Consider the following 21,908-nt stretch of genomic DNA (forward strand, 5'->3'; position numbering starts at 1 on the left):
AACCAGATTTTCACGTCTACAGATGTACAAAAAATGTCCCCGTTAGACATTTAGATACTGAACCAGATTTGCACGTCTACAGACGTACAAAAAATGTCCCCGTTAGACGTTAGATACTGAACCAGATTTGCACGTATACAGACGTACAAAAAAATTCCTGTTAGATGTTAGATACTAAACCAGATTTGCACGTCTACAGACGTACAAAAAAAATTCCTGTTAGATACTAAACCAGATTTGCACGTCTACAGACGTACAAAAAAAATTCCTGTTAGATACTAAACCAGATTTGCACGTCTACAGACGTACAAAATAAATTCCTGTTAGATGTTAGATACTAAACCAGATTTGCACGTCTACAGACGTACAAAAAATGTCCCCGTTAGACATTTAGATACTGAACCAGATTCGCATGTCTACAGACGTACAAAAAATATCCCCGTTAGACGTTAGATACTGAACCAGATTTGCACGTCTACAGACGTACAAAAAAAATTCCTGTTAGACGTTAGATACTAAACCAGATTTGCACGTCTACAGACGTACAAAAAATGTCCCCGTTAGACATTTAGATACTGAACCAGATTTGCACGTCTACAGACGTACAAAAAAAATTCCTGTTAGATGTTAGATACTAAACCAGATTTGCACCTCTACAGATGTACAAAAAATGTCCCCGTTAGACGTTAGATACTAAACCAGATTTTCACGTCTACAGATGTACAAAAAATGTCCCCGTTAGACATTTAGATACTGAACCAGATTTGCACGTCTACAGACGTACAAAAAATGTCCCCGTTAGACGTTAGATACTGAACCAGATTTGCACGTATACAGACGTACAAAAAAATTCCTGTTAGATGTTAGATACTAAACCAGATTTGCACGTCTACAGACGTACAAAAAAAATTCCTGTTAGATACTAAACCAGATTTGCACATCTACAGACGTACAAAAAAAATTCCTGTTAGATGTTTGATACTAAACCAGATTTGCACGTCTACAGACGTACAAAAAATGTCCCCGTTAGACATTTAGATACTGAACCAGATTTGCACGTCTACAGACGTACAAAAAAAATTCCTGTTAGATGTTAGATACTAAACCAGATTTGCACGTCTACAGACGTACAAAAAATGTCCCCATTAGACATTTAGATACTGAACCAGATTTGCACGTCTACAGACGTACAAAAAAAATTCCTGTTAGATGTTAGATACTAAACCAGATTTGCACCTCTACAGACGTACAAAAAATGTCCCCGTTAGACATTTACATACTGAACCAGATTCGCACGTCTACAGACGTGCAAAAAATGTCCCCGTTAGACGTTAGATACTGAACCAGATTTGCAAGTCTACAGATGTACAAAAAAATTCCTGTTAGATGTTAGATACTAAACCAGATTTGCACCTCTACAGATGTACAAAAAATGTCCCCGTTAGACATTTACATACTGAACCAGATTTGCACGTCTACAGACGTACAAAAAATGTCCCCGTTAAGACGTTAGATACTGAACCAAATTTGCAAGTCTACAGATGTACAAAAAAATTCCTGTTAGATGTTAGATACTAAACCAGATTTGCACGTCTACAGATGTACAAAAAATGTCCCCGTTAGACATTTAGATACTGAACCAGATTTGCACGTCTACAGACGTACAAAAAATGTCCCCGTTAGACGTTAGATACTGAACCAGATTTGCAAGTCTACAGATGTACAAAAAATTCCTGTTAGATACTAAACCAGATTTGCACGTCTACAGATGTACAAAAAATGTCTCCGTTAGACATTCAGATACTGAACCAGATTTGCACGTCTACAGACGTACAAAAAAAAATTCCTGTTAGATTTTAGATACTAAACCAGATTTGCACCTCTACAGACGTACAAAAAATGTCCCCGTTAGACATTTACATACTGAACCAGATTTGCACGTCTACAGATCTACAAAAAATGTCCCCGTTAGACATTTAGATACTAAACCAGATTTGCACGTCTACAGACGTACAAAAAATGTCCCCGTTAGACGTTAGATACTGAACCAGATTTGCAAGTCTACAGACGTACAAAAAAAATTCCTGTTAGATGTTAGATACTAAACCAGATTTGCACGTCTACAGACGTACAAAAAATGTCCCCGTTAGACATTTAGATACTGAACCAGATTTCCACGTCTACAGATGTACAAAAAAATTCCTGTTAGATGTTAGATACTAAACCAGATTTGCACGTCTACAGATGTACAAAAAATGTCCCCGTTAGACATTTAGATACTGAACCAGATTTGCACGTCTACAGACGTACAAAAAATGTCCCCGTTATACATTTAGATACTGAACCAGATTCGCATGTCTACAGACGTACAAAAAATGTCCCCGTTAGACGTTAGATACTAAACCAGATTTTCACGTCTACAGATGTACAAAAAATGTCCCCGTTAGACATTTAGATACTGAACCAGATTTGCACGTCTACAGACGTACAAAAAATGTCCCCGTTAGACGTTAGATACTGAACCAGATTTGCACGTATACAGACGTACAAAAAAATTCCTGTTAGATGTTAGATACTAAACCAGATTTGCACGTCTACAGACGTACAAAAAAAATTCCTGTTAGATACTAAACCAGATTTGCACGTCTACAGACGTACAAAATAAATTCCTGTTAGATGTTAGATACTAAACCAGATTTGCACGTCTACAGACGTACAAAAAATGTCCCGGTTAGACATTTAGATACTGAACCAGATTCGCATGTCTACAGACGTACAAAAAATATCCCCGTTAGATGTTAGATACTGAACCAGATTTGCACGTCTACAGACGTACAAAAAAAATTCCTGTTAGATGTTTGATACTAAACCAGATTTGCACGTCTACAGACGTACAAAAAATGTCCCCGTTAGACATTTAGATACTGAACCAGATTTGCACGTCTACAGACGTACAAAAAAAATTCCTGTTAGATGTTAGATACTAAACCAGATTTGCACGTCTACAGACGTACAAAAAATGTCCCCGTTAGACATTTAGATACTGAACCAGATTTGCACGTCTACAGACGTACAAAAAAAATTCCTGTTAGATGTTAGATACTAAACCAGATTTGCACCTCTACAGACGTACAAAAAATGTCCCCGTTAGACATTTACATACTGAACCAGATTCGCACGTCTACAGACGTGCAAAAAATGTCCCCGTTAGACGTTAGATACTGAACCAGATTTGCAAGTCTACAGATGTACAAAAAAATTCCTGTTAGATGTTAGATACTAAACCAGATTTGCACCTCTACAGATGTACAAAAAATGTCCCCGTTAGACATTTACATACTGAACCAGATTTGCACGTCTACAGACGTGCAAAAAATGTCCCCGTTAGACGTTAGATACTGAACCAGATTTGCACGTCTACAGACGTGCAAAAAATGTCCCCGTTAGACGTTAGATACTGAACCAGATTCGCACGTCTACAGACGTACAAAAAATGTCCCCGTTAAGACGTTAGATACTGAACCAGATTTGCAAGTCTACAGATGTACAAAAAAATTCCTGTTAGATGTTAGATACTAAACCAGATTTGCACGTCTACAGATGTACAAAAAATGTCCCCGTTAGACATTTAGATACTGAACCAGATTTGCACGTCTACAGACGTACAAAAAATGTCCCCGTTATACATTTAGATACTGAACCAGATTCGCATGTCTACAGACGTACAAAAAATGTCCCCGTTAGACGTTAGATACTAAACCAGATTTTCACGTCTACAGATGTACAAAAAATGTCCCCGTTAGACATTTAGATACTGAACCAGATTTGCACGTCTACAGACGTACAAAAAATGTCCCCGTTAGACGTTAGATACTGAACCAGATTTGCACGTATACAGACGTACAAAAAAATTCCTGTTAGATGTTAGATACTAAACCAGATTTGCACGTCTACAGACGTACAAAAAAAATTCCTGTTAAGATACTAAACCAGATTTGCACGTCTACAGACGTACAAAAAAAATTCCTGTTAGATACTAAACCAGATTTGCACGTCTACAGACGTACAAAATAAATTCCTGTTAGATGTTAGATACTAAACCAGATTTGCACGTCTACAGACGTACAAAAAATGTCCCGGTTAGACATTTAGATACTGAACCAGATTCGCATGTCTACAGACGTACAAAAAATATCCCCGTTAGATGTTAGATACTGAACCAGATTTGCACGTCTACAGACGTACAAAAAAAATTCCTGTTAGATGTTTGATACTAAACCAGATTTGCACGTCTACAGACGTACAAAAAATGTCCCCGTTAGACATTTAGATACTGAACCAGATTTGCACGTCTACAGACGTACAAAAAAAAATCCTGTTAGATGTTAGATACTAAACCAGATTTGCACGTCTACAGACGTACAAAAAATGTCCCCGTTAGACATTTAGATACTGAACCAGATTTGCACGTCTACAGACGTACAAAAAAAATTCCTGTTAGATGTTAGATACTAAACCAGATTTGCACCTCTACAGACGTACAAAAAATGTCCCCGTTAGACATTTACATACTGAACCAGATTCGCACGTCTACAGACGTGCAAAAAATGTCCCCGTTAGACGTTAGATACTGAACCAGATTTGCAAGTCTACAGATGTACAAAAAAATTCCTGTTAGATGTTAGATACTAAACCAGATTTGCACCTCTACAGATGTACAAAAAATGTCCCCGTTAGACATTTACATACTGAACCAGATTTGCACGTCTACAGACGTGCAAAAAATGTCCCCGTTAGACGTTAGATACTGAACCAGATTCGCACGTCTACAGACGTACAAAAAATGTCCCCGTTAAGACGTTAGATACTGAACCAGATTTGCAAGTCTACAGATGTACAAAAAAATTCCTGTTAGATGTTAGATACTAAACCAGATTTGCACGTCTACAGATGTACAAAAAATGTCCCCGTTAGACATTTAGATACTGAACCAGATTTGCACGTCTACAGACGTACAAAAAATGTCCCCGTTATACATTTAGATACTGAACCAGATTCGCATGTCTACAGACGTACAAAAAATGTCCCCGTTAGACGTTAGATACTAAACCAGATTTTCACGTCTACAGATGTACAAAAAATGTCCCCGTTAGACATTTAGATACTGAACCAGATTTGCACGTCTACAGACGTACAAAAAATGTCCCCGTTAGACGTTAGATACTGAACCAGATTTGCACGTATACAGACGTACAAAAAAATTCCTGTTAGATGTTAGATACTAAACCAGATTTGCACGTCTACAGACGTACAAAAAAAATTCCTGTTAGATACTAAACCAGATTTGCACGTCTACAGACGTACAAAAAAAATTCCTGTTAGATACTAAACCAGATTTGCACGTCTACAGACGTACAAAATAAATTCCTGTTAGATGTTAGATACTAAACCAGATTTGCACGTCTACAGACGTACAAAAAATGTCCCCGTTAGACATTTAGATACTGAACCAGATTCGCATGTCTACAGACGTACAAAAAATATCCCCGTTAGACGTTAGATACTGAACCAGATTTGCACGTCTACAGACGTACAAAAAAAATTCCTGTTAGACGTTAGATACTAAACCAGATTTGCACGTCTACAGACGTACAAAAAATGTCCCCGTTAGACATTTAGATACTGAACCAGATTTGCACGTCTACAGACGTACAAAAAAAATTCCTGTTAGATGTTAGATACTAAACCAGATTTGCACCTCTACAGACGTGCAAAAAATGTCCCCGTTAGACGTTAGATACTGAACCAGATTCGCACGTCTACAGACGCACAAAAAATGTCCCCGTTAAGACGTTAGATACTGAACCAGATTTGCAAGTCTACAGATGTACAAAAAAATTCCTGTTAGATGTTAGATACTAAACCAGATTTGCACCTCTACAGATGTACAAAAAATGTCCCCGTTAGACATTTACATACTGAACCAGATTCGCACGTCTACAGACGTGCAAAAAATGTCCCCGTTAGACGTTAGATACTGAACCAGATTCGCACGTCTACAGACGTACAAAAAATGTCCCCGTTAAGACGTTAGATACTGAACCAGATTTGCAAGTCTACAGATGTACAAAAAAATTCCTGTTAGATGTTAGATACTAAACCAGATTTGCACGTCTACAGATGTACTAAAAATGTCCCTGTTAGACATTTAGATACTGAACCAGATTTGCACGTCTACAGACGTACAAAAAATGTCCCCGTTAGACGTTAGATACTGAACCAGATTTGCACGTATACAGACCTACAAAAAAATTCCTCTTAGATGTTAGATACTAAACCAGATTTGCAAGTCTACAGATGTACAAAAAAATTCCTGTTAGATACTAAACCAGATTTGCACGTCTACAGACGTACAAAAAATGTCCCCGTTAGACGTTAGATACTGAACCAGATTTGCACGTATACAGACGTACAAAAAAAATTCCTGTTAGATGTTAGATACTAAACCAGATTTGCACCTCTACAGACGTACAAAAAATGTCCCCGTTAGACATTTACATACTGAACCAGATTTGCACGTCTACAGATGTACAAAAAATGTCCCCGTTAGACATTTAGATACTAAACCAGATTTGCACGTCTACAGACGTACAAAAAATGTCCCCGTTAGACGTTAGATACTGAACCAGATTTGCAAGTCTACAGATGTACAAAAAAATTCCTGTTAGATGTTAGATACTAAACCAGATTTGCACGTCTACAGATGTACAAAAAATGTCCCCGTTAGACATTTAGATACTGAACCAGATTTGCACGTCTACAGACGTACAAAAAATGTCCCCGTTAGACGTTAGATACTGAACCAGATTTGCACGTATACAGACGTACAAAAAAATTCCTGTTAGATGTTAGATACTAAACCAGATTTGCACGTCTACAGACGTACAAAAAATGTCCCCGTTAGACATTTAGATACTGAACCAGATTTGCACGTCTAGACGTACAAAAAATGTCCCCGTTAGATGTTAGAAACTGAACCAGATTTACACGTCTACAGACGTACAAAAAAAATTCCTGTTAGATGTTAGATACTAAACCAGATGTGCACGTCCACAGACGTACAAAAAATGTCCCCGTTAGACATTTAGATACTGAACCAGATTTGCACATCTACAGACGTACAAAAAATGTCCCCGTTAGACGTTAGATACTGAACCAGATTTGCACGTATACAGACGTACAAAAAAAATTCCTGTTAGATGTTAGATACTAAACCAGATTCGCACGTCTACAGACGTACAAAAAATGTCCCCGTTAGACATTTAGATACTGAACCAGATTTGCACGTCTAGACGTACAAAAATGTCCCCGTTAGACGTTAGATACTGAACCAGATTTGCACGTATACAGACGTACAAAAAAAAAATCCTCTTAGATGTTAGATACTAAACCAGATTTGCACATCTACAGACGTACAAAAAATGTCCCCGTTAGACGTTAGATACTGAACCAGATTTGCAAGTCTACAGATGTACAAAAAAAATTCCTGTTAGATGTTAGATACTAAACCAGATTTGCACGTCTACAGACGTACAAAAAATGTCCCCGTTAGACATTTAGATACTGAACCAGATTTGCACGTATACAGACGTACAAAAAAATTCCTGTTAGATGTTAGATACTAAACCAGATTTGCACGTCTACAGACGTACAAAAAATGTCCCCGTTAGACGTTAGATACTGAACCAGATTTGCACGTATACAGACGTACAAAAAAAATTCCTGTTAGATGTTAGATACTAAACCAGATTTGCACGTCTACAGACGTACAAAAAATGTCCCCGTTAGACATTTAGATACTGAACCAGATTTGCACGTCTAGACGTACAAAAAATGTCCCCGTTAGACGTTAGAAACTGAACCAGATTTACACGTCTACAGACGTACAAAAAAATTCCTGTTAGATGTTAGATACTAAACCAGATTTGCACGTCTACAGACGTACAAAAAATGTCCCCGTTAGACATTTAGATACTGAACCAGATTTGCACGTCTACAGACGTACAAAAAAAATTCCTGTTAGATGTTAGATACTAAACCAGACTTGCACGTCTACAGACGTACAAAAAATGTCCCCGTTAGACATTTAGATACTGAACCAGATTTGCACGTCTACAGACGTACAAAAAATGTCCCTGTTAGACATTTAGATACTGAACCAGATTTGCACGTCTACAGACTTACAAAAAAAATTCCTGTTAGATGTTAGATACTAAACCAGATTTGCACGTCTATAGACGTACAAAAAATGTCCCCGTTAGACATTTAGATACTGAACCAGATTCGCACGTCTACAGACGTAAAAAAAATGTCCCCGTTAGACGTTAGATACTGAACCAGATTTGCAAGTCTACAGACGTACAAAAAAAAAATCCTGTTAGATGTTAGATACTAAACCAGATTTGCACGTCTACAGACGTACAAAAAATTTCCCCGTTAGACATTTAGATATTGAACCAGATTCGCACGACCAGTAGACGTCTAAAAGTGGTTCTGCAACGACATAGGCTACGTAATAAACGTTCTATGATTGTTATTTGTTTGGTTCAAACTTCCATAGTTTTTTTAGCCTGTAGCATTTTTTTTTTTTCGTTATGTTAATAAAAGTTCTGTTTAATATCAGTGATTTTTTTTTTTTGTAGTTTCGTTGTCCTCCATTCAAACAGTTGACGCCGAAAAACTGAAAGTGAAAGTATAATACGCACTGCTTTTTAAAAGCAGAAAAAAATAGGAAACCCCCACCCCCACAGTGATGTTGATTATTTTCACAACCCTAATCAGCGGTAAATTATAGTTCACAAGGAATTCGTTTGTTCCTTCTAGATACTGAATATTTTTTAGGTGAAAGCATGAAACAGGTACAACACTTATTCACACGCAATCGCTCTGTTAATACATTAAAACAAATGTAATGGTATCCGATTTCGAATGAGCAGAAATCTGTAAGAAATGCAGCGATCCATAAGTACTGACGAAAATGTATTTTTATTTTCATTACAAACTTTGCACTGCATGAAGCAGCAGTTATACTATTTTAATGCTGACAATGTCATTAGCTTGGTATGTGGTAGGAACAAAGTTTGCACAATAGTGTTCCTTTTTTTATGTTAATATGTGTTATGAATAGGACTGTTATATTTCAAATATTATTTCAGAATTGTTTTGACGCGGAGCGGTGTTTCTGATATCAGTGAGCGAGGAGTGGAACGGGAGATTGTGAACCCGGAGCGGAGTGCGTAGGGGAAATGCACTGAGTGCGGAGGGGAAATTGTTGCTGCTCCACTCTGCTCACATACATAATTGAGAAATCTGAGGCTTAAATCTGCACAAGAGTCATTCAGAAGCTTCAACTGAAGATCAAAGATTCTGAACATTCTATTTATGTTAATGACACTGTCATTGTGACATCATACTGTGCATTTAAATCAGGCAGTGTGTGTTTCATGAGCAGTAAAGCAGAAAAAATTCACAGTAGTAATTTGTTTGGACACCAAATATTGAACTAATTACTTGGCGCTGTTGCAGGGCTATAGCGCCCTAAATGCTGGATGTGGTGTAGTGTGTTGTGGTTGACAGGGGGTGTGACAGTGATTAATGAAATTTCTGCAATACTTGAACACAATGATGTTACTATACTGTGCTGGGAAGAATGATGGAGATGAAGATCAAAGGAACACTTTATTATAGACCAAAAACACAAGGTAATCCACACAAGGAAATAGGGAAGACACGATAGAGACCCAACAGAGACAGAATGCACAGACTTAGGTTTTAATATATTGGGGAACAGAATGACTAACTGGACTAAAGGAAAGGAACAGGACCAAAAAAGGGCACACAGAAACAAAAACAGGTCCTGGCATATCGTCCCCCTTCTGGAAGGCAGAATTCAGACAGACCAATGTTTAAATGTATGTAATAATAAACAAAAACAAAATAGTTTTAGGCTCAGCCTTAAGGTGTTATGCTGTGAACGTAGATGCCTACACCATTCCTCAAGAACTGATAATAGTTTGTGAACTTATGTTGTTTATTTATCTTTTACATTTTACATCAAAAATTTATAATTGGATGAAAGCCATTCAAAATGCAAATTCAATATAATTCAGTTGTTCTTATGGAAAAAAGACTAAATTAAAATACTACTGAAATTAAAACAGAACATTTGTCTTTTGTTTCAATTGTTAGATCGCTGTCCCCATGCCTAGACAATTAAGATCCAGCCCCGGACGCCAGATCCCATCAGAAAATATCAGTTTGTCCAGTAACAGAACCACTCGTCAGCAGAGTAGTCTAATACCCAAACCCTGGTAACAGGAGGTCTTGTCTGGTACCCAAAATACCCAAAACACTATTAACAGTCTTCTGTCAGCCAAGAAGTACGCCAAAACGTCATTCCAACCTGACGATTACACCAAAATGTTGACTGAAGAAAAACTAGTGAAATTAAAGAGCAGAAGCAGGAGACGAAGTTATGATGGTAAAAAGGAGCAGAGTTTATTGAATAGTCTTAGTTGCGTATGTCTCAATGCTCAGACTTTGTCTGAAGAGCACAAATCAAACAAGTATTGTTATACCAAACTGCTTCAAAACAGCATCCCATAAACCTTGAGGTTCATAAACATTCTCTCATATCTCTTACTATGAGGACAAACAGACCATGAAACCACACAGTCATAAGACTAAACAACAATGGAAAAATATATAAAACACAATATAAAAGACCAATCAGTTAATAAATCAATGAAATGGATATATAAATGACTATAATGATTATTATAAATGATTATGATTAAATGGAATAATTAAATGATAAATCATTATAAATGAATGAAGAATATGGAAAAGAAAGTAAAACATAACAAATGTATAGTTGCTCTCTTGAAGTAACACACACACAGCTTGCATTGGAGGATCCTCAGATCCTTCACAATCTTATTAGTTCCTTTGGATTGTATGCACTAAACTCACTCAGGCAAAAACTATTGATTAGTAATAGATACAATGAACAAGTAGAATTCTTTAAAATTCAAGATGAAATTGGATCCTATTAAAATCATCATATAGGATTTTTATGCCTTGTCCTATAAGATAATCATATAAGACAATTCCTAATACAGTCCTTTAGGAATGGCACCAAAACATGATTATTACAGTCTTCCACAAGGCATAGCCAACCAATTTTAAGGCAACCCCTTACCCGTGTTTTTCCAAACTTCTACCCATGAAAGTGCACTGGAAAGGCACTCAAACCCGTGAATTCCCACCCGTGAACTCAAAATCAAATACTAGATTGATTTACTCTCAGTTCCGAATTCTGACGTGACATAGCCCGCGAAAACAACAAGAAAGCCTCTAGGGGTGCTGTGCTTATGCAAGTGGCACACGGTGGAAAAAATGGAGTTTAGGACAATATAACGCTGCAATCAAATTATTAATAATATAAAAATAATAAATGCTTGGCGTGACTTGCCTGGAATGCTACAAAGTCGTGAGTCGTGGTTTGAAGACGTCATTTACGAGCTCAAAAACCTGCCTGGAACGCAGCATAGTGTGTATCCCAAGGTTAATTTAGTTTTGCTTTTTAAAATTTGTTTTATTTTGATATAGTTTTCAAATTTACAATACAATTTAGTTTTTATTAGTTTCATTAACGATTTTGTTAGTTTTAGTTTAGTTTTGTGAAAACATTTCTATTTAGTTTTTATATCGTTTAGTTTCAGTTTTAGTTTTAGTATTTTGGAGATCAAACAGATCCCAATTTCCACGCAATTCTAAACTAAGCAAAATAATGTGAGACAAAATGTTAATTGCTGCAGTCTAAATGTGTTTAATTCATTTGAATGAATTATTAATAATTTCGTATTTAAAATAGAATACATTTAATACACTAATTTATAATATAAAAATTTATGAAAAAGTGGTTTGAGTGAATAAATGACTTGCTCACAAAAACATTACTGGATGAATCTGCGTTTTTGAATCAAATCTATTCAATGACAAATACATTTTTTAACAGTAAGCTGTTTCCATCTAGTGGCGAAACAATGCAATCAACACAACTATTCATAAATCAACTATTCCACAGATAAACAAACAGTGTTCCAACCAATCAACGTCAGGGGTTCAAACGTCAAACCCCTGATGCTGATTGGTTGGAACACTGTTTGTTTATCTGTGGAAAGGTTGGTAGTGCCGATTGTTTTTTGGCATATTCGGACCCTAGGCTGACCAGAGAGACGCAATTTTTTCACAGACAATTTATGGGGCAGGCAGCGAGCGGATCGTGATGAAAGGTCAGCTGAATTTGACACTTTATTTTTCAGGGTAGAAATCGCTGATACAACCTTTAAAGGAACCGTATGTAAGAAATTTATGTCAGTTAATCATAAAGGCCCGGTTTCCCAGCCAGGGCTTAGACTAAGCCAGGATTAGACCATAGTTCAATTAGGATATTTAAGTAATTTTTTATAAACATGCTTAGAAAAAAACATTACTGGTGTGCATCTTGAGACAAAACCAAGGGAATGATATATTTTAAAATCAATCAGTGCAATTTTATTTCAGTTGAAACAACTCAGACTTACATTTTAGTCTAGGACTAGGCTTAAGCCTTGTCTGCGAAACCGGGCCTAAATGGCCCTGACATGTCACTAGACATTAAGAAATCATGTTCATTTCAAATACTTATTTCACTGACAACAGTGGTCTGGCCAGGATATTTTGGTCTGAGGCTCCACCCTCCAGCTATCTACCAATCACGAAATCAGTAGAGTTTTGCGATCCGGGTTGCCAGGGGCCTCATGTACAAAGACTTGCGTTGAATTAATACTAAAACATTGCGTACGTACAAAGCTGTAAATGTGCGTACGCAGTAAAAAAATCAGATGTTAGAAACACTGCGTACGCGGAATTCCACGCATAATCTCTTTGTACATCTGAATTAACGTGAATTTGAGCGCACATGCACGAGCGCAAAACCCCTCCCTGCCTCCTCCCCCATATTAATATGGTAATGACTCCACTTTGGCAAAACCAAACGAAAAAGCAAGCAAGATAAACTTAACAGAATGTGAATTGAAGGTGCTCCTACCGGAGGTAAACCGGAGAAAAACTGTTATTTGCAAGCTTGTAAAAAAATAAATAGAAAAAATAGAGTGGGAGAGTTTAACGCGGTTAACGCATGGGGGTCTGAACATCGCACTGTGAACAAATTAAAAAAGAAATGGTCCGATGTAAAGGTGCAGGTAAGAGGAGAACAGCGGCGACTTACGTTTCAGCGCATCAGTCAGTCATAGAGCGGAAGCAGATGAACGTTTTTGTCTTGTAATGGTAAAATATATTGTTGTTTGAATAAGTACAACGTTGTCTTAAAGTAGGCCTATGTCTATAAAGGTTCATATAATGCATCACCACACGGTGTGATGTTGACATAATGTGATTTAGTTTGACACAAAGCCACCGAGTGATCCTTGTCAGCTAGGTAAAATATATTATAAGAAATTTCTATTTTGATTTTATGGCTATCTGCTATCTGATGTAATTTATTAACATTTCATCATATTATATAGCCTATATAGCCATTGAGAGGGACATCCCTCTTATATTAAATATAAGAATATTATTGTGTGTGTGTTTTTTTTTTTTTTTTTGGTGGTGGAGAGGTTGGGGGGTGCCCTTTTTCAGTTTCAGCACATGCCCCTCAAAAGGTCTGTGCCAGCGGAATTTCAGTTGCCCAATCGCCCGCTACAAGTGCGAGAATGGGCATCATTGTATCCGCGCTCTTGGTCAGTTAAGTTTGTGGGTTGTTGAGGGGGGTTAACAGCCACGTCTTTAATGGATAACCGCGGTCTCCTGATAAATAATTACGCTCAATAAAATAAAAAAAGTCAAACTTGGCTGTTTCCGATTCACGTATCCAAATTGTTCTTCAGATGGCGCCTTTATAGCAATGTCCGTGCAGTCGATCGCTTGCGGTTACATTAGGAAAACCGGGGATCGCTGCAAATTGCGCTTTGTTTGGCTGGTCAACTGCATGGTATGGAAATCTTATATACCTGCTAGACATGCGGATGTTCCCGTCCCATACATCTGGCATTGCACGGCTCAAAGACGACTGGCTTAACCCAGAGCGGTCTGCCAGTTCTCTTGGGAAAGAACCATTTGCCAGGAAACCGAGCGTTATCAGCACCTGTAAGGGAACGGGTAATGCGTGGCTCCTCGCTGTCTCCAAATTTGGACCCAACTCAGGAAAGAGCTCCGAGAGGAGCTCTTGGAAATCTGAAACAGCTTATAAGCCAGTCATCATCGTGGGCCAGAAAATCACCGTGATCCCTAAAAACGCGTTCCCTTCGGATTTGGCCATTGACAATGTCCTCCAAATAAGGCCAACACTGCCATTGCCATAGACTAAGGGATGTATACATTTGCAAATGCTTTTATATGTTCTAAATCACATAACTGGTAGAAAAATATTGTCTCAATTAACCCATTTTATCAATTATAAATTAATAGCAATGTTTTCCACATGTGTTGGTGCGATACTTTGTAGTGTGCAATTTAAAGTAATTGCCTCTAGGAGTCGCCAAGGGACATAAAACAAACACACGCACAAAAAATACACGTACGCCAGACATGGAGTTGGCGTGGATCAACGCACATTCTCACGTTAATTTCATCGTTAGTAAATCCAAACGTGAGCGTGAAATCTGGCGTACGCAAAGTTTTTGTGCGTACGCAGCGTTGATACATGAGGCCCCAGCTCTTTTACAGCTGCTGCTATACGAACGTGTCGGATAAAACATGTATAACTTTGCGAAACCTAAAAGACCTCGTTATGAATCCAAAATACATAGTGACAAAGTCCGAAATAAAACAAGAATTTGTGTAGGAGATGCCTTTGAAAGATGGAGACGGCTGAAAACGGAGAAGAATTTGAAGACAGACTCCATTGTTGCTAATTTTCTCCAGGACAGGTAAGATTCATCAATGTTTGGCTAACTTTGCTTCCGTAAACAGTGGATTTTCTGCGGTCAGCCGTGCTAAATGCGTTCATAAAAAGCTTTATATCACACCACTAGCAGGGTTTGAAAACAATCTATGTTCCGACTGAAATGTGGTATTACAGTACATCTTTGCGAAATATTTAGCTAATCGCCATCTGTAATTTTTTGCGATACATAATTACTTCGCAGAACATCTCTTGTAAAGCATAAACATAATTAATAGAAGAAAATCAAATTACTGTGTAAGACTCGTCACTTGCCATTGCAAGTTCCTTGTAGCAGCCTACTCCTGCAGCTTAGCTGGCAACCTCAAGTCAGGGGGGGAGGGGGAGGGGATACACCATTCTACAGTATTTTGAAAGTGATTGCAGTACCAGTTTTGGCCACAATCCTACATACGGTTCCTTTAAAGTGCAAATTGCTTTCAGAAGATGACTACTCTATTTTTAACTCTACCATAGACATAAATGTTCATATCCAAACTATGACCTTTAATCAGACTATTTGATCAGAAAAGCTGTTTTGTTGTTGTTGTTGTTTTTTACATAAACATGATGACTGCTCTATGTCAGCAGCAAATACAGATTTTAATGTTCCAGTAAGACTTTTTCAAAGGTTTAATAGACATGGGGAATGGTTGTCATTTACAAGTGAGATCACTTGGTTGTTTGAATCTCTATCCTTTAAAGATTAATCAGCTCTAGTAAATTGATTTGATCGCTTGTGTTACATAAAAAATAAATTATTTTGCCTAAAACTGATGCAGTAGCCTAGATTTAAATGCAGGTGCTGTTCCAGTTGGCGTCTTTATTTTTTCTGCCCTGGGGTGAGAAAGTAATGATTACGAAAAGGATTATTTATTTTTGATTATTATTATTTTATTTCAGTTAGGTTTCCAATAAAAGTTGTTAGTTGTTTTAGTTTTTCATTTATTTTTATGTTTAAAAATTTTTTTTCAGTTCACAAAAATGTTTTCTAATTAATAGTTTTCATCTTAGTTTTAGTTTACGAAAATAACCTTGGTGTATCCTGTCGCAAAATGTGGCGAAAAGTCCTACACAAGGGGAATAGTGTGATTAAGGTGTGAACATGTCTTCCATAATGCGACTAAAATAGGAATACTCCACCTGTCTTAATTCGATTTGTGTTTATTCCGATTATGACTTTAGTCTGATTAAATTAATTAAAAATATCAGTTTACATGGTAGCTTCTTAATCAGAGTATTGTCTTAATTGTGTTAAAATCGGAATATTGTTGTCCATGTAAACGTACTCAGTGTCCTTCATTTGTGCTTCAACCAAAAAACTGTGCACTTCCTGTGAGCTCTCCCTTCAATTCATGATATACAAATGTGAAGATCTTACTTTGTAGACAGAGCAAACACATTGTCTATAGTCCATATTATTCCTTGCACGTTTATGCATTAAACTGTCAAACAAGTGTACCATGGGCAAAACATATTGCTTTAAAAAGTGAATTAGAATTTCTATCATTGGAGCCCTATACAGGATTCTAATTGGAATACTTTAGGATTTTATAGACAAGGAAACATTTAGCAGATTCTGAAAGGGGGATGTAAACTTTTGACCTCAGCTGTAACGGCGGTTTCAACAATGTGGTTGCCAAGAAACAAAGAGGTGTACGTTTGTAGAGTAATATACAACAGGTTTGAGTGTGGCTCAACCAATCACTATCAAGGACTAGAACTGTAAGTTCTAGACATTTTGTTTGATACTCTTTCCACACTAAGGGGATCTGTTAGGCTTCTCTCTATTGTGAATTTGCATGTGCCTGTTAAGGCTTTCTTTATGTCTGAAACTCTTTCCACACTGTTTGCATTTGTAAGGCTTCTCTCCAGTGTGAACTCTCATGTGAATGTTAACGGTTCCCTTTTCATTGAAACTCTTTCCACACAGTTTGCATGAGTAAGGCTTCTCTCCAGTGTGGACTTTCATGTGCCTGTTAAGGCTTTCTTTTTGTCTGAAACGGTTTCCACACTGTTTGCATTTGTAAGGCTTCTCTCCAGTGTGAATTCTCATGTGAATGTTAAGGGTTCCCTTTCCCTTGAAACTCTTTCCACACAGTTTGCACATGTGAGGCTTCTCTCCAGTGTGGACTCTCATGTGCCTGTTAAGGCTTTCTTTTTGTCTGAAACGGTTTCCACACTGTTTGCATTTGAAAGGCTTCTCTCCAGTGTGAATTCTCATGTGAATGTTAAGGGTTCCCTTTTCCTTGAAACTCTTTCCACACAGTTTGCACATGTGAGGCTTCTCTCCAGTGTGAAATCTCATGTGTCTGTTAAGGTATCTTTTCTGAGTGAAACTCTTTCCACACTGTTGGCAGGTAAAAGGGCTCTCCATGGTGTGAATTGTCTGGTGGACTTCAAGGTTTCCACTTTGAGTGAAACTCTTTCCACACAGTTTGCATGTGTAAGGCTTTACTCTATTGTGAATTTTCATGTGACCATCAAGATATCCTTGTCGATTGAAACTCTTTCCACACTGTTTGCATGAGTAAGGCTTCTCTCCAGTGTGAATTCTCATGTGTGTGTTAAGGTGTCCTTTTTGAGTGAAACTTCTTCCACACTGTTGGCAGGTAAAAAGGCGCTCCAAAGTGTGAATACGCCTGTGGACATAAAGGTATCGCTTTTGCTTGAAACTTTTCCCACACAGATGGCAGGTAAATGGTATCTTTTTAGTGTGAACTTTCATGTGGTGTTTAAGTTCCAATTTTCTGCAGAAACTCTTTCCACACTGTTGGCAGGTGTAAGGCTTCTCTCCAGTGTGAACCATCATGTGTCTTTTAAGGTTTCCTATTTGAGTGAAAGTGTTGCCACACTGAACGCAAGAAAAATAACTCCTAGTTCCTGTAGTTTGAGCTCTTTTTTGTTTAGATGTCTTTTCAGACTGTAAGGAACAAAAAGATTTTTCTCCAGATATGAAATCATGAAGATTTTTAAAATGATCTTTCTCTTCGGTTTCATTCAGATCTTCTCTCTCCTCTTTCAGCGCTGTTAGGTCTAAGGTGGAAAAAAAATAAAATAAAAGTTAACCCCAGTTTAATGGCACAAAACAATTAACATCAAAACATGTAGATATGTTATGCATGTATGCTAGAGCCTATACAAGGGCGTCCAAACCTGATCCTGCTCAGCTCACGTGTCACACTTTAATTTTCCAGATCATCAAACAAATTTAAATATTAATCAAAGATAACAAGTAAACACAACATACAGTTTTTTAAGTTTTTTTATTATGAAGGGAAATCCAAACCCACATGGCCCTGTGTGGAAAAAGTGTTTGCCCCCTAAACTTAACAACTGTTTGGGCCACCCTTAGCAGCAACAACTGCAATCAAGCATTTGCGATAACTTGCAATGAGTCTGTTCCAGCACTGTGCAGGAATTCTGGCCGACTCATCTTGGCAGAATTGTTGTAATTAAGCCACATTGGAGGGTTTTTTGAGCATGAACCGCCTTTTTAAGGCCATGCCACAGCATCTCAATAGGATTCAGGTCAGGACTTTGACTAGGCCACTCCAAAGTGTTCATTTAGTTTTTCTTCAGCCATTCAGAGGTGGATTTGCTGCTGTGTTTTGGATCATTGTCCTGCTGCAGAACCCAAGTTCACAGCTTAAGGTCACAAACAGATGCCCAGACATTGTCCTTCAGGATTTTTTGGTAGACAGCAGAATTCATGGTTCCATTTATCACAGTAAGTCTTCCAGGTCCAAAAGCAGAAAAACAGACCCAGACCATGGGCGACATTTGACTCTTGAGTCAGGGGGGGCAAGAAAATAAAAATAAGATGTAAGCATTAAAACAGTGCCCTACGGTATTGCAGCACATCAAAGCAGTCAATTAAAGCGCTGCACTTCAGCCCGGGCCGATGGGCCCTGACTTTTTTTTAAACCCCAGGGCTACGGCTTCGAGCCAATTTTCAAGTCATAGTTCAGACCCGGGCCGGCATCGGGCCTGTTTTAGGCTTCTCCTTATTTTCATTTCAATTTAGACATCCATCAATTATGGTGAAGAAAAAAAATGCCGCGCTGGTGGAAACAACACGAAACTTCACTTTCGCTTTCACTTTTGAGACGGACTCAGACACCGTTTAGTGCTTTAGCGCAGCTGAATCCGCGTTCAAGCGCACACAATAGGCTAAAACTCGCCCCAAGCACCGGCAAAAATAAATAATGAATGTGTCGAGGAAAGAGTAAGGACATGAATGAATTATTTATTAATTAATTTGTGTATTCTGAGTCAGTGTGGCAAAGATCCTGACTCGTAATCGCCTTTAGAGAGAAATTCATCTTTACGGATTACATGAAAGAGTTTGTGCTTTTGTTTTGTTTTATTTCGTTAAGTAATAATTTAAAGCTTTCTATAAATGTATTTATTATGTTTGTGAGGCATGCATTTCGCTTCATTTTGTTAAGCACTCCTGTTCAAGAACCAGACGGCAGAAAGCACCTAATTTTTGTTTTCTTTATTTTATAAAAATGCTGTAACGTTTTTTTCGATGTATTACTCGTACTTTGTGAGCAAAAATGACGGATAATTTTAAATTGCTTCCAATGAAAAAAATGCAAGTGATCGCGCTGGTTCCTGCAAGCTTTAGCTTCCACTTTCTGCACAAACTATGCGCATATAGCGCACATTTATCTGTAACGTTTAAACTACCATTGTTTTATACTTGAACTGTTTTATATCTATAGATTTCATTTTAGGCAAGTCGTGATGATTTGAGAAGGCAAACTGATCAAACAGACTATGATCAGTCTTCCGCTGGGCGCTGTTCGGTAAATATATATACATATTTAACGAATAAAAAAATGCTCCAAGCGTTTTTCTAAATTAGCTAAATAAAAAAACAAAACTAAATATAAACATTTTGCCATTACATACAAAACTGAACAATTTTATAGCTGAAACAGTAAGTTGTTTAGGGAGAAGGGGAAAATATATTTTTATCCCGACTATTGCTTCACCGTTATTTCGAGAATAAACCCAGTGTAAATATGCAAATGTCACTCCCAAAACATATCAGCTTGCATGTGCCGAAAAACGAAAGTTTCATACAAATTCAAAAATGATTATAGCCTGGAAAGTGCAAAGCACGCTCCCCTTATTATCACTAAAAGTTCATAGAGATCTCACAAAATTCCGTTATAATTAATAAAGCTCTCTAAACAATAAATATTTTATTTACATCGCGTCTACACTCATAAGATGATTCACGAGCGCACAAAACGCCACTTAATAAAAACCGATCAGGCGCTTTCAGCAGTGAGTGAATTCTGACAAGTGTTTCTAATTGTTCGGAAACAACAGATATGTCTGTGATTGGCTACATTGCTCAACGCTGCAAAAACACGTTGGATAGTTTGCCAGATCTTCAATTGCTTTGCTTTCATTTGAGGGTTATATAGCACCGTCTAGTTCCCAAGTACAACCGAGCCTAAGCTTGTCTAAAGCAGTTGCAGCGGGGCTGTCCAGGATTCCATGACTAACCACAGGGGGGGCAACTGCCCCCCCTTGCCCCCCCTTAATGTCGCCCATGACCCAGACCATCACACTACCACCACCATATTTTACTGTTGGTATGATGTTCTTTTTCTGAAAGGCTGTGTTACTTTTACACCAGATGTAATGGGACACACACCTTCCAAAATGTTCAACTTTTGTCTCATCAGTCCCTCGTCAGAGTATTTTCCCAAAAGTCTTGGGTATCAACAAGATTCTGGCAAAACAGACAAGCCTTTATGTTCTTTTTGCTCAGCAGTGGTTTTTGTCTTGGAGCTCTGCCATGCAGGCCATTTTTGCCCAGTCTCTTTCATGAAGTTGTGCAGGCAAGCCCGGATTAACCATACGGGCAACTGGGCAATTGCCCAGGGGCCCACGACATCTAAAGGGCCCAGGACAGCAAGGGCACGAGCAAAATAAATTGCCTTATGTTATTTATCTTATTTACACGAAGGCATGTCATTTCTGTCTCTACATAGTCGCGCGTTTACAATGTCTCCTCCGCGAAAACACGGACGGGATCGCGCACTCCATTCATAAAAACGGAATTTACTATAGCGCGGAATACCACAGAATTCGTCGATTTTGGGATTAATAAATCAAAAGTTGGTCTGTCACTTAATTCAAATCGCGATATGGACTAGTGTCTGTGAAAACTGAAATGCAAAAAGACTGTTTTAATATGAATGGTGGAGATGCGTTTTTTTTACTGCGCTCGTACTGAAGCACGCGTGACGCTCACGTTAATTTTTTGCATTTGCACCTCACATGAACAGATAAACTCAATCTCCAAAACTGCTGTGAGTGTCACTTTTACCGTTTCATTTAAGAAAACTAGCATCATAGTGTACACACAGAAACTTCACAGCAACCTGTCAAAATAAAAGAACGGTTCAACAAGTAACAACAATATTGTATTCCTTTTGTACAGTATAATGTAGGTGTTTATATATTCCTATTTAAATAATTTACATAAAACAATATATATGATAAAAAAAATAAATATTACAACACGATTAACCACTTAATTGTAGAAAAAATACTACAATTATTATTTAAACGTTTTAAACTGAATATAATTTTTCTTCCATGTATTGATTTTAACAGTAAACCTCTGTTTGTTTGCCAAAAATTAAAAGGGTTTATTTTTCATTTGATTAAAAATAAATAAATGTTTATGCTTTCATTTGATTATCAGAAAAATTAAAACACATAAGAATTTCTAAAAAAAAAAAAAAAAAAAAAAGCAAAAGATTGTTCAAAATGTTATGGACTTATTTTTCACTGAAATAAATGTTTTCGTTTTTACACAAAGTAGGCT

General features: G+C 37.5%; 1 protein-coding gene across 1 annotated transcript in view; it reads right to left on the bottom strand.

Moving 5' to 3' along the window:
• The window catches only part of LOC141325730 (uncharacterized), a 430,496-nt gene that overhangs the window by 391,718 nt on the left and 16,870 nt on the right, over window positions 1-21,908 (bottom strand). Inside the window, exon 3 of the mRNA XM_073834474.1 lies at window positions 16,854-17,878. Within this exon, the coding sequence (XP_073690575.1) occupies window positions 16,854-17,878 (1,025 nt within the window). The remainder of the gene's footprint in view (window positions 1-16,853; window positions 17,879-21,908) is intronic.

The sequence above is a fragment of the Garra rufa genome, chromosome 2 (genome assembly GCF_049309525.1).
Source record: "Garra rufa chromosome 2, GarRuf1.0, whole genome shotgun sequence".
NCBI classification, from domain to species: Eukaryota; Metazoa; Chordata; class Actinopteri; order Cypriniformes; family Cyprinidae; genus Garra; species Garra rufa.